The sequence below is a fragment of the Barbus barbus genome, assembly GCF_936440315.1.
Source record: "Barbus barbus genome assembly, chromosome: 45".
Taxonomy (NCBI): domain Eukaryota; kingdom Metazoa; phylum Chordata; class Actinopteri; order Cypriniformes; family Cyprinidae; genus Barbus; species Barbus barbus.
In genome coordinates this window covers 7,951,930-7,968,451 of record NC_136723.1, presented here as the reverse complement: position 1 = coordinate 7,968,451, position 16,522 = coordinate 7,951,930, and the positions used below count along the sequence as shown (strand labels likewise).

The following is a 16,522-nucleotide window of genomic DNA, read 5'->3' as shown; positions in this document are numbered from 1 at the left end:
CTCAAAAAGGACACAAAAAATCAATATAAAACGGTCCATATGACTAAGGCATTATATTCCAAATCACTGGTTTTGTGAACTGGATCAAATGTTTAGATTAAATGATTGGTTCACCCAAAATATTACATGAAAGAACTGTTCAGCGTTATGGTATAGCCTATCTTTTATCCCATTCAATCCAAAAAAGTGGAAAGAGGTCAGTTTTTGGTTGTCCTCATCTCCCCGTCACTCTAATAACAAGTCTCTTGCCTTTGATGACGCATGGATATGGATAATCTCACAAACATCTGCTGTAGGCACTGCTGGGAAAGGTGGCTAAATCCCTTCGCCTGACTGACTGACTTTGTCTCTCAATTCAATAACGCATTAGGGAACAGCTCATAATTTGTCTCCCCCACACACATGGTAAACAACAACAGACTCATCAGATTATATATATATAAAAAACTCACTGGTTTACTGGTAATCTACTGACCTAAATCAGTAGAACTAGAAGATGCCACAAAATTATTTGTATGCTATTGTTTCTAATCAACAAAGAACATAGCATATACTTAATGATGCACATGGGCAAATTTGCGTCACATGGAAGCTTAAATATGATGAAATATAATTGTACTGTATAAACAGTATTGTAAAGCATGTAATGCTTTGTAAAATCAAGGAGTACGCATTATTCAGGGCTTGACAGGCGGCCTGTCAGTCAAACCTCCTGTGCAGTTTCATCAAGCTCATCCAGTGCACTCAAGCAGAAAACAATGACAAACTGGAACATTCCATCGCTCCATCAACTTTTTTTTTCAAGGGGAAGTCTTATAATCATTTTGTTTTGATATGGACATGAAGGCAACATTGTTGCATCAAAACTATGTAATATTGTATAGTAAGGACAGGCCTTACAAAGTGTTCTTACAGATGCTGTTTCCGAAAGAGACACTATGTTATTCTTGTAAATGTTTTCCTTATAAGAATGATTTATGCTTATTTGTTTGCTCCCATTTTATATTAGGTGTCTTTAACTACTTTGAAATGTACGCATGTCAAAATATATGAATTGTTGGATACAATGTACTTATTGTGTTCAAGTTGTATTGCTGCTATTGAGGTGGAAAATGTTTCAGTTAGGGGCAGGTTTTGTGATATAGTTAGGTTTATGGGTAGGGGTAGAGTTATAGATTAACAGTATAACTACAGAAATAAAGATTTAATTACATGCAGTTTTTAACAATGGACTGTAAGCATGCGTAATAAGTACATTGTATCAAATGATTCATTTAAATGTTGTTACATAGTAGTTAAAGATACTTAATGTAAAGTGGATCCATATATTTTATTGCAGTTAACTGAAAATTTAAATGAATGAATTTGAATCATTTGCTTAAAATGGTTTGTTTCACAAATGCATTGAGCTCAGTGCTGAACATGTATTACTATAAATACTAATAAAATAGATTTGATATTATTCTTGATACATATAACAATTAGACAAATACAATAAAAAATCAAAAAGATTTTAGTAGTTTTTAAGTTTATTGTATTTAGCACTAATCAAGGCACATTTGCATCTTTGTACAAAACATGATAAAGTATGCCAAATCAAAGCATTTTGGTGACCATTTCAAGTATTCATTGATATAAAAACATCAAAAAAGAAACATACAAAACATTTATGAAACGGTCATACACAATTAAAAGCACATGAAATCTGCTTGTATGAAGCTCTTCCTGAATAATCTCTTGGCCTCTTTTTATGTGGACAGACTAATGGCGAAATGAACATTGTAATGTCCTAAAATAAAAAAAATAAAAAAGTATTATGTCCTCTGGTCTTAATACACGAGAAACCACGAGTGATTTTATTGTCAAGTGTTTCTGTGTGCATAATTGCTGTTAATACAACATTAAGAAACTCTCTCTCTGCTCTCTCAAGTTTTAAACATGATTTTCAGCCACTAATCACAGCTAAACCCATCTTCTTACTGATTCATAGCTTCACAGCCTCACTTCACAATCTCACTTACTCATATGTGAAATATTTTTAAGCCCCTCCAAGAATATCGCTCCTTTATTATTTAAATATTACCAATGCTGAAGGTGAAATCAAGGTTGACGGCAAGTCATCACAAGCAAATATGCAACAGAATAAGGAGCTTTAGGGACTCTGAGCCTCCTCAAAGATGGTTCGATAAGTCTGAGGTGTGCTGTCAGCCACCGGCGTGTCAGTGTGGGGGAAAAGAACTGGTCTGCTCTTAACTGGAATACGCAGGAAGCGTCCAGAGGTGACAAGGTCTCCATAACCGCGAGCATGAGAGAAGGCGTAACCAGATCGCCGCGTACTGATTCGTCGTCGAGGGAATTTGCGAGGAAGTGGCGGAGGCACAGCTTTGGCCTGTCTGACCATATGACGCACCTGTAGAGCAGAAGAATGAGAAGAAAATATACAGTATACTGAAAGGAAAGAATATCATTAGTATAAAAAAAACAGAAGGAAAAAGCATAAGGCTCAAATTGTAGTCATTTTGTTTATTGAATGACTCCTGCGTATGAGATTGTGACACCACTGATTACAGATTCCAGAAATAACCTTGACATTACGCCTCAGCGTGATGCTACGCTGCAGCTGAGTCACTGCATCCCACAGCTCTGATTCATTTGATACATGCGTTCTACTCATAAAGGGAGGAAGATCTCATATTGTCATCCTGTAGAGAACTGGCGCATTGCCTGAGAGTTTAAACACGGTTTTGAAGCAAAAATTACTATAAATAGTAAATGTGTGATACAAGATGCCTGTGATGCCAGGCAAACTGCATCATACGGTATTCTTCTGGGTTTATATATTGCAGAGTTGTAGTCAAAACCAGCTCATTCGAGTCCAAGTCAAGACCAAGACCAGAGGAGGGATTCAGAATGTCAGAGTCGAGAATGAGTGCAAATGAGTCCACGACAAGACAAAGATTAATGAAAGTATGGTATCGTACTCTGTTTTAAGTACCACAGGACTGACATATTGGTTCTGAATCAATTGACCCTTTGCCCCCCTTAGTTACTGTTGCTACGTCTGACAAGCCATGCCACTCTCAAGCTACACATCATGTTCTCGCGCAGTGAAAAATACATTGCGGAGCAAAGAGGAAACTGACAATGCTAACACAGACAAGACAGAGCAGGTTACTTTAGGTATGAAACAAAGTCTCAGCTTTCAAATTTTGTCTTTTTTTTTTAGAAATTCAAACAATAAATACCATTTTGTGGCTCTTTAATGTGTTGTGACAGATCGCTGTAATGCCTCAGTTCAAGCGGCTCGTGAACCGATCATTTTTTATATTTACTTAAAGCACGAAATGAACATGAATGAACATCAGAAGGTGTCTTGTTTCATCAATACACACCACTTTTCATGTTCAAGTCAACCAAGGTTAATCTACTCTCCTGCCTGATTTGTTTGTCGGACAAACTAGCTGATTCAGTGTTATGATTGGTCAGATTGCCTGTCAATCAACTGAGGTGACAACAAAATTTGAACCCACCTTGTCGTTGATAGTGGGCTTGAGTTGGATGAAGAGGAACCGTTTTGCCACCACAGGCAATATGCACAAAATGGTGGTTAGGAAGATGGTCAGCCACACGTTCGGCTGGTTCAGTGAGTTTCTTGCAGTGCCTGAGAAAGATTGAGTCATTTGGAGCAGCTTAAAACACACAAACAACAGGATGAGCAGATGTGGTTGGGATGGAGGGACACTCACCAATGAAAGGAAAAAATGACGTAAAGATCAAGTACATGCCATTGCTGTACATGGTGAAGGTGACAGCAAAATACACTGACAGACTACCCCACAGGAAGAACTGATTCACTGCTGTCCAATAGTATGTGTCCAAACCCATCTTAAACACACATAAACATGGGGTTTGTATGCATGAGTACATGTAAGATACCATTCAAAAGTTTGGGGTCATTGAGATTTTGGTAAGACTTTAAAATAGGGAACAAATATTCATTATTAAGAGTTTTCCCTCAATAAAATCCTAATTTGGTGCTTGTTAATAGTAAGGAAGATGTTAAATTTAGGTATGTGGTAGGATTAAGGGATATGATCATGCAGAAGAATCTGTGCTTTATAAGTAAGAATAAACAGCCAATATGCTAGTTATATACATGCTAATAAGCAACTAGTTAATAGTGAGAATTGGTCCTTAAAATATACTGTTACCAAGAATTTTTATTCTTTTATTCAGCGAGGACACATTCAATTGATTAAAAGTGACAATTATAATGTTACACAAGATTTCGATTTAAAATAAATGCTGTTCTTTGAACTTTCTATTCATCAAAAAATCTTGGAAAGTTTTTATGTGTGTGTATACTGTTGAATGAGAATTAACCTGCACGCTGACGGAAATGAGCAGGCAAGTCTGCGCTAGCAGGGCAAAGGATTGATAATCTGCGATGTCTTTGCCATCATCTCTGACGGTGTCGCACATGGCTGCCCAAGGGACGAAGAAGAGGACGAGTGAGCTGTAGCAGCTGTGCAGAAGGATCCTTGCAAAGGCCATCTTACTGAAATACTGGTTCAGCTGACCCGGAGCGTACAGCTGGGGGTACTGGAAACTCCAGCGGTCATTTACATCCTGCACATGCACACATGTTCATGAATGAATTTACTTCAATGATGCTGAATGTAGCATGCTAATCCAGGGGTGGGGTATATGGATATATGACATACTTGATCAAAGAGACTGAGGCCAATAACAGGTAACGCCGTATACATCAGGTTGTAGAGAGTAATGAACCACTCATCATACACAGTCTATGGAGAGGGCAGGAAACACAAAAATTAGGAACAAATGAGTCATTTGTAAGATGTATGCTCACGAGAGATCGATCAGTAATATCACTTTCAGATAAAGGATCTGCACTCGCTGCGACTTGTAATTTTTTTATTTATTTTATTTTGTAACAGAGCAATCGACAATCAAACATTACGGTTAAGATACATGCTAAAACATTCATAAAAATTTCATGAAAATTTTACAGTTCACATTATCACAAATTGTTTTGCTGAACACAATTTGAATGGGAAATTTACAAACAATTACAAAAAACTGCAAGTAACACATTTAATTAAAAAGTAGAAAAGCTGAAATGGTATTTTCCTGTAAAATGTACCTCAATAATTAATTTTATACACTAATTTATTTATTGATTCATTTATCTACTAATTGTCTAATTTGAAATTATATATATATATTTAATGATATTAAATATGGTACAAAGATTGTTGAATTAAAACTCAATATTCAATAAAAAAAAATTAACTAACAGTAGGTAGTGTACGTTTTGGCAGTTTTCTCCAAAAGACCAAATATCGTCTGATTAAGCAGCCTGGTTTATCGCTAAACTGTAAACTAAATTCATGTGAAATTATTTTAAAAGTTTCCATCTCACCTGTGCAGAGAAGCCGCAGAAGAAGCCGTACCAGAAGTGGACGAATGTGAAGGTGAAGTTCTTGTAGAAGAAGTAGCGCAGAAACTTACACATGCGCAGATAGGACCAGCGGCCATGGACCAACAGGAGACGCTGGAGGTAACGGAACTGAGCGAAGGAGAAGTCACTGGAGAGAACCGCCTGCATGCCCTCCTGCCCACTAATGCCAACGCCAATATGGGCAGCTGTAGAGGTCATGAGGAGTTGAAAGATTGGATGCATTTTAAGGTTGGTAAGCGATTTTAGCACACTAGTCTTAAGTAAATCCATATAATGATTATATTGTAAAGTTCCCAGTTTGATACTGGCTCGTTGTTTCTTATAAGTGCACATAATCGTTCTCATGCTGTCTCTCTTTGTGAGAAAAACTCACTTTTGATCATGCTGACGTCATTGGCTCCATCTCCAATAGCTAAAGTCACAGCTTTCTTGTGCTTCTTGACCAGTTCCACCACTTGAGCTTTCTGGAGAGGGGTGACTCTGCAACAGATGACCGTTTGGCACATACATGCGGTCCTCAAGAGCTCCAACTGCATGTCCTTCTGCAGAGCAAATGCCTGTGCGCAGAATATTGGGAGATGCAAGGATTTTCTACTAATCAACCGTTGAGTTTTGTTGAAGAAGATGAGAAATGATCCTCTTTTATCAATCAATAAAACAATGTTAGATTTCTCTTACCAGGCTATGGCCGTTAATTACCAGTCCGTACTCTCCATCAACCTTCTCGTCTTGCACCACCTGAGATTTTTTACCCAGAATTCTCCTCTTCTCAATGGGTGGCTCATCCCCTGATTCTGGTGACATCTTTTTCCTGGCATTCCTGAACATAGTGTATGGATCTCTTAATTTCAAACGTGATCCATTTGAAATGGTTTGGGAAAAGGAGAGACAGATGAAACTCACACAAGCTCCTCTCGCACTTCCTCTGCTGTGTTGGAGGCCATTATGAAGATCTCTTTCATTTCCTCTCGCAGCATATTACAAGAATAACCAATGTTCTCAGCCGTCTCTGTGGGACATTGCAATGGTGTGCATGAACAGTAGTGAAAACATCAACTAGACCAGCACCAAACCAGCATAGAAGGTTTAGCAGCCATTAAGAACTCAATTTGTGGCAAGGAAGTGAGTGATCTTACCCTGTTTGTCTCCAGTCAACACCCAGATTTTGATGTCAGCTTTGGCGAGCTGCTCAATGGTCTGAGGCACGCCATCTTGAAGTTTATCCTCAACTGCAGAAGCACCAAGAAGCTGAACGCACACATAAACAAACTTCACATAAGAAAAGAAACTCAGAAATAAGACAAATTCTATTGATTTACACTGAAGGAGGAACATAGAAAAAAAGCAAACACTTCTGCAACACACGGTGACTTTACCAGTAAATCTTTCTCGATCTCTTCATAAATTGCATCCAGTTTTGCCTCACGGTCCTCCAGCGCAGTGCTGGCCTCATGGTGGCGATCTTTCCATTTATCAAACTCATCTTCGTCTAAGTCTTTATAGGCCAAAGCCAATGTCCTCAGACCCTCTCCAGCATATTCCTGGGATTGTGTAAATCAGACATGAGTAACTCACACAGACACTCACACAATCTTATGAAGCACAAATGTAACTCACGTTAAGATGTTCTGTGGTGACCTCCATGAGTTTGGAGGATGATGGATGCAGCCTCTCGTAGATAATTGTGTCGGCTCCCTTACAGTACAGTGTCAGCTTGCCCTCTGGATTACGAACTGAAGAACCACACATTTACTTAACTTTGTATTGTTGTTTTCTGGAATGTTTCCCTGCTTATTTCAGAAGGGTAACAGCACATGGTCTCACCAATAACAGACATTCTCTTGCGGACGTTGTTGAAGTCCAGCACTGCCAGTAGCTCATAGGTGGTGGGCACTCCCATCTCCACCAGAGAGATGGTCTCTGGGGTACGAGAACGAAATACAAAGCCAAAATTCCTTGCTGCGGTGACCAGAGCCCCCTCGTCTGGAGACTGAGCCTGGTAAAATAGCTCTCCTGTGGAGAAAAAAATATAATTAAGAAACAAATATGAGGCTGAGTTATGAAAATTATTAGTTGTAGTTTGGATAAGAAATGGATAAGAAATTGTGTTTTATTATAATAAATTATAATATTCCATAATTGATGGATATGCTTTTCATTTCAGATGCTTCAATGCATTTTTACCCTATACTAACACAGATATGCTACTCTTCAAAAAAAATTGTGGTCAGTAATATTTATTTTTAGGAAAGTAATGGTTTTATTCAGCAAGGATGCATTAAATTGTTTAAAGGTGATATTTATAAAGTTATAAAATATTTTAAGCAGTTATTTTAAACTTTCTACTCAGAGAATCCTGAAAAAAAATATTAGACATTAACTGTTTTCAACACTGATAATAATAAGAAATGCTTTTATGAGCAGCAAATTGGCATTTAAGAATGATTTCTGAAAGCTCATGTGAGCCTGAAGACTGGAGTAATGATACTGAAAATTCAGCTTTGATCACAGGATTAAATAACATTTTAAATCATATTAAAGTAGAAAACATTTATGTTAAATTGCAATAATATTTTATATTATTACTGTATTTTTGATTTAACAAATAAATAACTTTTTGATTTTGTGTATATACAGTATAGAATATATTTTGAATATATCTGTACTGCAGAATGATTCGATCATATCAATGTAATCTGTATATAAATATGTTGGCAATCTATTGTGAATAACTAATAGTGTTGCAGAGCATGCACTAGATGGCACTAACCTTCTGTTTTTTCCTCAGGCATGACAGTGTGGCAGAGCGCCAGCAGACGGAAGAAGGCCTGGACCTCTGGAGAGCCTGACTTTACCGCTTCCACCAGCTTGTGGTCATGAAAACAGAACTTTGGGTCGGCAAGAGAATTCCAGGAGAAATCAACTTTCTCTGTTTTCTATAAATGAGGATAACATAGAAAGAATGAGTAAGGAAAAGAGATTTTTCAATTCCGAGGGGAGAATAGAATCACAATTTTTACTTTAGTGAATATTTGTGAGAAATACCGAATATTGGGGGATTAAATGAAAACATTACCACCGTTAAAGTTAAACAAACAAAACTGCTTCTAGAGAAAATATGCATTTGTGTAATACAGTTTTTGACTTCTCATATAGAGACATTTTCCTTCTGACACCAACCCTGGACTCCCCCGTAGCTTTTAAGTTATAAAAATAAAATTTTATTCATTTATTTATTTTATTTAGTCATTTAGCAGACGCTTTTATCCAAAGTGACTTACAAATGAGGACAATGGAACCAATCAAAATCAACAAAAGAGCAATGATACGCAAGTGCTATAAGAAGTCTCAGTTAGCTTAACGCAGGACACATAGCAAGGTTTTTCTTATTATATAATAAATAAAAAGAAAAGAGTTGGCCAGGTCATTCCACCAGGAGGGAACATTTAATTTAAAAGAAAGGGATTTTGTGCCTCTTTGGGATGGCACAATAAAGCGGCAAATAATTCACTTGCAGAATGCACGTTTCTAGAGGGCACATAAGTCTGAAGTACTGAATTTAGGTAAAGGGGAGCAGAGCCAGTGGTGGTGTTGTAGCCTTGAATTTTATGCGAGCAGTAGCCAGTGCAAATTGATAAACATAGGTGTGACGTGCATTTTTTTTTGGCTCATTAAAAATTAATCTTGCTGCCGTGTTCTGGATTAATTGTAAAGGTTTGATAGAACTGGCTGTAAGACCTGCCAAGAGAGGATTGCGATAGTCCAGCCTGGTCAGAACAAGAGCTTGAACAAGTAGTTGTGAAGCATGTTCCGAAAGAAAGGGCCTGATCTTCTTGATGTTGAATAAAGCAAATCTGCAGGATCGGGCAGTTTTAGCAGTGTGGTCTGAGAAAGTCAGCTGATCATCAATCATAACTCCAAGGTTTCTGGCTGTTTTTGAAGGAGTTATGGTTGATGTGCCTAAATGGATGGTGAAATTGTGATAAAATGATGGGTTTGATGGAACCACAAGCAGATCTGTCCTTCATCCAGCAAGAAATTTCAGTTAGACAAGCTGAGATTCAAGCAGCTATTGTCGGATCATCAGGATGGAAGGAGAGGTAGAGTTGAATGTTATCAGCATAGCAGTGATATGAAAAGCCATGTTTCTGAATGACAGAACCTAATGATGCCATGTAGATAGAGAAGAGAAGTGGTCTAAGAACTGAGCCCTGAGGCACTCCAATAGTTAGATGTTGCGACTCGGACACCTCATCTCTCCAAGATAACTTGAAGGACCTATCTGAGAGGTGGTTAACTGTGTCAAAAGCAGCAAACAGATCCAGCAAGATAAGTATTGAAGATTTGGAATCAGTTCTTGGCAGTCTTAGGGCTTCAACAACTGAGAGCAAGGTAGTCTTGGTTGAATGTCCACTTCTGAAACCAGACTGGTTGCTGTCAAGGAGGTTGTTCTGTGTGAGAAAGGCAACGACCTAGGTTGAACACAGCTCGTTCGAGTGTTTTTGCAATAAAAGGAAGAAGGGAAACCGATCTGTAGTTCTCTAAAAGGGATGGGTTAAGGGTGGTTTTCTTAAGTAGTGGGGTTATACGAGCCTGTCTAAATGCTGAGGGGAAAACACCAGTGTGAAGGGATGTGTTAATTATGTGAGTAAGTGCAGGTACAACTGCAGGAGAAATGGCTTGAAGGAGATGAGATGGAATAGGATCAAGCGGACAAGTAGTAGGATGATTAAATAAATTTATGTTTTGACCACTAACCTCAGTGACTTCAACCCTCTGCCCGGCAAAGTCCACAACCTCACCTGAAGAACATAAAAACAGTTAAATTCTACCCTTTAGTTGAAATAGTTGACTCTGTGAAGGCTCTTTGAGCTCTTACCATATGATTTTCCATTGATTGAGCACCTGTTGAAGGTCATGATGTTCTGGGTTAAAGTTCCTGTCTTATCAGAGAAGATATATTTGATCTGACCCAGCTCCTCATTGAGAGTGGTCGTCCTGGCCTGGGCTGGTGTGTCACTCTTGACGTGATACATTTTACGGTCCCAGTCAATGAAATAACTGTTCCCCAGACGAAGGATCTCAACACTAGTGAAAGGGCAAAAAAAAAAAGTTCACTAGGATTTATTCAAATTTTATACTATTTTCTTTAATTACAAATTATAAAATCAGCAAAATAATTTGAAAGATATAACAATTTTTTTTAGTATTTGGTAGTATTTAAATATCTCTTTCTCATTTTGCATCATAACTTATTTTGTTTTACATTCTTTCAGATCAAATGTTGAGAATGTTGGTAAACAAACAGTTTTGGTTCCCATTGATTTCCATTGTTACCATTACCAAAAAAAATTCAAAATACCTTCTTTATTTCTTCAAAATATCCTCTATGTTCCAGAGAAGAAAGAAAGTCATACAGGTTTGGAATGACATGGTGAGTAAATAATGACAGAATTGTCATTTTCCAGGTATTGAAGATATAAATGTAAATAACCAGACAATTTTCATGTAATATAAGTTATTACAATATCTGACCTGACATAGAGAGAGATGGGAACCACAGTGTTGAGGATGATGACATAGGACCAGAAGGTGAGAAATGCTGAGAGAGATGCATTCGCCTCATCAGCTCTGGGGAGGAAAGTAATGAAGGAATTCCCTTCTTGGTATTCCCAAATGGCATTCCCAATGGACAAGATGGTGCACATGAAGGCCAGAAAACCAAAAATCTAACAAACAATTAAATAGGTTGTGAAATGAAACATTTTATTACTCACAAACATTTTTATGAACATAATTACACACATCTACTTACAAACATCACCAGGGCATTCATGAGATGATCAATGCTGGTTCTCTTGAAAATGGATTTGCCAGAGTTCTGCATGAGTTTTGTGTCAGGACCTAAACAGATTTAAATTTATAAAACTTAAATATAGATTTCATAAGGCCATTTCTAGATTATGATTACGTACCTCCAAACACCACCAGGCCAAAGCACCACTCTGTGTTTCTGAGGGTACATCCTCTGAGCAGAATCCTCTCGTTATCCAGAGAAAACGTCTCTCCTCTCACCGTCAGAGTTCCTGTGAACTTATCCAGATGGTTGTTTGGAGGCTCACAGCGCACCTCACCTGAGATATGCAATTTTGATATACTGTATTTAATAAGGAGGCTCATGTTATATATATGAAGGGTTCTAAACATAAGGCATGCTTTTATGCAGTTCCCTATTAGTAATACCCTAGCAACCACTCAGAACACCTTAAAAACCACTTAGCAATGCCCTAGCAACCTGATATTGCGCATATTCTTTACAGACGCATTATGTGGATCTGTCGCTCACCATTGAATGCTGCAAGTTTCTGGATGTCATTGCCCAGGTCTCCTGTGATTGTCAGAGCCTGTTTCACCTTTAGGTTGGTCTCCCTGTGACAGACAAGGAGAGAGAGACGATGGCTCTAGTACACAGTAATAACAGATGAACAAGTTCATGTTAAGTTTACATCCACATGCTTAGATACTAACCCGTCCAACTCAGCCGTCTCAATATAGATGAGGTTGAGAGGTTCACTACTAGAGAGTAACAACAAATCTGCCTGCATACATGTAGCACAGGAAACAATAGAGATAGGTTAATTTCTAAGTTAATTACGCTGTTGTAATGACTGAAAAAAAGACCCAGTTCTTGTTATTTATTTATTTACTTACGTACTATATGTTTCTGAGTTCTGGCAATGTTCATATAGAATTATTTACATACTATTATTGTTTTTATAAATATGTTGCTTTTATTTTAATATTTTTCAGTTTTCATTTTAGCTTAAGATTTAGTCATTTTATGTGCTTTAGTCGTTTTTAGTTTTTTTTTAGCTATTTAGCTTTTATTTATTTTTATTTCAGATATAGTTCAGTAGTAATTCAACTTAAATCAACTGTTTGTAGTTTTGTGTATTTTTGTGACTTTGGAGCCCCCTAGAGTTAAGTGAGTGGAGTTCACGGTCTTATTGTAAGGGGCAGGTGTAGATGTTAATAAAACACAATCTAATAGGTAGAAAATGTAATTTATTGTTAGCTTCTGGTTTTTGCTGCATCCTTTCTAGCCAGATGCACGTGCATTTGTTGCTGCCATAAAGCAATCCACGCCTTTTGTGAATTTCCCTCACCGAATTTCCATATTTAATTCATAAGTTTGGTGAGCAAACTGGTATTTCAAGGTAAAAAAAAACAATACAGTTTCCTTTTAATTTAGTAACTTTTATTAACCTAACATTTTCATCCAATTTTTATGTTTCGTTTTATTTAAACTTTATTTCTAATAACAAAACAGTTTTAGTTAACCATAACGACACTGTTCCGGCAACATCATCAGACAGTTGTTTGCCATATACTGTATTTATTACATATTTGGAGTGTTAGTGTTATAGTGTAGTGTAAAATCAATAGGCCTGCTATAAACTTACTGTGACAAACTCATTATTTTCCAGCTTGACAATGTCACCCACTTGAACATTCATCCATTTTTCACCCTTCAACCTGTTTGAGACCATGACTTTTTTATTTATCACAAATTCATTTTGGATAATGCATTTGGTAAAACGATAAAGTAACGTCATATACACAGAGGTTGGGCACTTACTCTCCATTGATGAGCACTTCTACTTTTCTGTTGTTCACATGTTTGTCATTCTTGTGTCTGGTCTGTGTTGTAGGATGAACATGGGAACAAACAGCAACAGAGGGATCATATGAATGGACAGTCAAACACGCTGTTGTCTGTATTGGACATAGACAGGAAGTGGACTCACGATGTCATCAGAGAGGTCTTTGGCTAGAGTTATAGACAGCACCAGCAGCAGTGGAACTACAGTAGTGAACCAGGACAGAGACGAGATCTGAGGAATCAGCTGTGCAACACAAACACGGTGAAGCCTTTTAGAACTTGTCATACTCTGTAAGGCTTCTTAAATGCTTTTTCAACATTTTAAATTGCTGTAATAATGTGGTAATCTAATTAAGATGGTTTTAACAGATAAGACACCTGTAAGATGAGAAGAAAGACAAAGTAGGCATTGGCCAGCCTTTGAAACTGCTCAAATAGATTGAGAGGCAGGAAGGTGAACACGTTGTACTTGGAGGTCTTGATGGCATTGTTCTGTAAGGACACACATAAAAAAAATAATTAAAAAAAACGCTTATAATATGCCTCCAAAAAAAAACTGAATAAAAAATATATTAGTATTTTGCTACTCACAGCATAATTAAACGACAGGTTGAATTCCCTGTCATTAGCTCGCAAATGCCTCTCCTCTGAGGAAATAAAATACAAAAACACCACATAAATAAAGAAAAAAAATTGACTAGAAAATAAGAACTACTGCTTTAACAAGAAAGCTATCTAGAATGCCATTTTTATATTTCAGGCTTCAAACTGTGTGTTCAGTGTAGTTAGTTACAGTATGTTACCTTACCTTCTATTTTGTTTTCCTTCACATTAATTCCACACGCAGACAGCAGGGAGCCCATGTTTCTCTGATCACATCATCACCCTGATAAAGAGAAACCAACCAAGAAAACACATTTTAAGACACCAAAATAAAATAAACAATCAGTTACACATACATTATTAAAAAAAATTCTGGAGTAAAGAGCTGTATAATCATAAGGACTGGTGTAATTATCTATGACTTTTATGTATTTGATTTGTAACGGCTATCATTGTTTGAAGTGTCTTATCTAAGGTCACAGCCAGGGATGCTAGATATTAGTATTTGTCATTAATTGTTGGCATAAGGTAAGCCTGTTTTGTATGATAAAAATAAACCCTTGTTTAACTAAAAAGAAATAACCCCTGAAATACAATGTGACCATATTTACATGTTTGACCTATAACAGTCTGTTCTATAGGTTCATTAGTCCTACAGATGAATTAGGGATGTTGAAGCCAGTTTACGTTACAGTTCTTCCTATAAAGCATTGAAATCAGCCAAACTGCAGGTTGGATAGAGTCTGATCAAAATGCATTATGATATCTTTCTGTTAGTGTCTAGCTGTGGTTAATGATAAACTGGCAGAACGTTCAGTGTATTTTACAGCTCTTGTCTTATCAGCGCAGGGTATTGATGAGAGGCGCATGTATGTACACATTTAGGCCTTCTCCATACACACCCATACGCAGCCGTGCTTCCTGATCTCACAGATTATTCACCTGACTGTTATTTTCAGAGACATTAGACTTTGTTCATATAATACAGAGACATTGATCTTAAGTAAGGATACATATTTATTGCAATCGCTGCTAGAGGCCAGATGAATATGTTGTTTTCTACATGTCAAAAAATAAAACTGAAAATACATAAAAAGGACTATCTAAAAAGGCTATTTTGTATCTAAAATGAGTTATTTTCCCAATTAGAAATGAGTGATATTAGTGAGAAGTGTTGTATATGGCCACTAATAACCCTGAACATCATCTTCATCTCACTCTTTATCTAATCTAATATTATCATTACCCATCTTAAACAACTGGGACCGCTCAAAAGTCAACACATCACCAACGCCCATGAAAGGAATCACTATAAAGTATTAAAAACTAAACATTTCAAGTGAAACCATTTACTTCAAAGAAACATAAGTTTAACATAACATGTAAGTTCTCAGAAGAGTGTTGATTTTTCGAATGCACGTGATAAATTATTATTATTACTATTATATTTTGTCAAATTTCTTTAAAACTTGAAGCTGTGGTTTGCAGAATGATGTTTCATGCATTGCTGAAAGTGATGAAAGGTATTGCTAGGGCTGTGTAATTTATTATATGTTGATAAACCAACAGAAGATAAAATAATTTGCTTAAATTTAAATATAATAACCAGCAAAATGATACAATGAGACTACAAGTTCAAAAAGGCCTTTCTAACAAGCATGAAAAATACTATGAAGAACACAGTGTTACTTGTGAAATACTATTAAATATTAAAGAATACAATATACATTAACTAAATAACAATAAATAGCATAAAACACTCAAAATCATTTAACTGACAACAACAACAAAAAATACGTAAATAAAACAAATGTGATGGGTCACACAGGAACTGCACACTTCTACATAGATAACTAGGCGATAAATAATATTTACTCATATGTAAACATAGAAAACAATCATTACTAATAATAACTTACCATGAAATTACATATCATATTAATACATCACCAATTAACAGGTTTTTACAATAGCAATTTTGAACATTATTTTCCTGTTCAGCTTTTATTTTATATATTTTTTTGAATCTCTAACTGTAATAATCTATCAGTTTGACTCGTGTGCCACATCGACATGGAAAGTTCAATGACCAGAACTAATGTAGGCGGTAAATGGCTGTCCAGGGACTGGTTTCCCTTCACACCCATAAACACACTCCTTAAAGTCTGTCCGTCATCTTATCACTTCACATTTGACAAATCCATACTCCTCTCTCTCTGTACATAATGAAACAGGTGTTATATGTTAATAGTAACATACTCAAGTTATAATGTTCACTAAGTTCACTAAGTTCACTATTTTTTATTTTTTAACTAAGCACTTCATAACAGGTGCAAGTGCCTCTAGCTAATGTCAATAAGTAACAACTTTGAGAGGGAAAAAAAACTTCCTCTTTCAAAAGGAAAATAATATACTCCCTTTCTTAGCTCACTAAACATTTATAAAATCAGAACAGGTCCCGAGCTGAGGTTGTCATACCTGAGTCACACGTCTGCCATCCAGGATCCCTAAAGAAACAGCAGAGTTTCAGAATAAACCACCACCCCATAAACATGCGTGGAAAAGAACACGCAGAATCTCACTACAGTTCCCATAATGCATCAGCAAACGAGGCCCCTTCCTTAGAGTACAGGTGAAAGTTAAGGGTGTAACCGGACGTCAGGCAGAGGTTTCCAGTGCTGGGTGGAGCCAGCGGCTGCAGTTGTGGCCTAAGAAGGGGGTTAGTGATTGGACAACTGCAGGAAACTTGAAGGAAACAGAGGGATTTTACA

At 36.9% G+C, this 16,522-nt stretch overlaps 1 protein-coding gene across 2 annotated transcripts; it reads right to left on the bottom strand.

Annotated features, from left to right (window-relative positions):
- Window positions 1–1,515: 1,515 nt before the first annotated feature.
- On the bottom strand, window positions 1,516–16,344 carry LOC306864243 (phospholipid-transporting ATPase ID-like). Of its 2 annotated transcripts, XM_079408096.1 has the most exons (28): window positions 16,230–16,344; window positions 13,957–14,034; window positions 13,740–13,795; window positions 13,527–13,640; window positions 13,294–13,392; window positions 13,125–13,186; window positions 12,949–13,021; window positions 12,014–12,084; window positions 11,832–11,914; window positions 11,461–11,619; window positions 11,301–11,389; window positions 11,021–11,214; window positions 10,365–10,573; window positions 10,244–10,287; window positions 8,256–8,421; window positions 7,310–7,498; window positions 7,103–7,218; window positions 6,862–7,026; window positions 6,622–6,733; window positions 6,389–6,494; window positions 6,164–6,305; window positions 5,859–6,042; window positions 5,447–5,670; window positions 4,725–4,808; window positions 4,384–4,629; window positions 3,747–3,885; window positions 3,531–3,661; window positions 1,516–2,410 (listed from the first exon to the last, which is right to left on the bottom strand). In XM_079408096.1, the coding sequence occupies exons 2-28, from the start codon at window positions 14,009–14,011 to the stop codon at window positions 2,153–2,155; spliced, it is 3,570 nt and encodes a 1,189-aa protein (XP_079264222.1). In that variant the 5' UTR covers window positions 14,012–14,034; window positions 16,230–16,344; the 3' UTR covers window positions 1,516–2,152. The 2 variants fall into 2 exon arrangements, with proteins under 2 accessions (XP_079264222.1, XP_079264223.1); XM_079408097.1 differs by lacking the exons at window positions 12,014–12,084; window positions 13,125–13,186; window positions 13,294–13,392; ... (2 more) ...; window positions 13,957–14,034; window positions 16,230–16,344 and having other exon boundaries at window positions 12,949–12,964.
- Between the last annotated feature and the right edge of the window lie 178 nt (window positions 16,345–16,522).

What these genes read in the sequence shown, in the direction of transcription:
- LOC306864243 (XM_079408096.1), bottom strand. Translation starts at nt 14,011, where the DNA reads ATGGGCTCCCTGCTGTCTGCGTGTGGAATTAATGTGAAGGAAAACAAA. An exon ending in CCCATCTCTCTCTATGTCAG is followed by an intron (nt 10,574 to 11,020) that starts GTCAGATATTGT and finishes CCCTTTCACTAG; the next exon opens with TGTTGAGATCCTTCGTCTGG. An exon ending in GCCTGAGGAAAAAACAGAAG is followed by an intron (nt 7,499 to 8,255) that starts GTTAGTGCCATC and finishes TTTTCTCCACAG; the next exon opens with GAGAGCTATTTTACCAGGCT.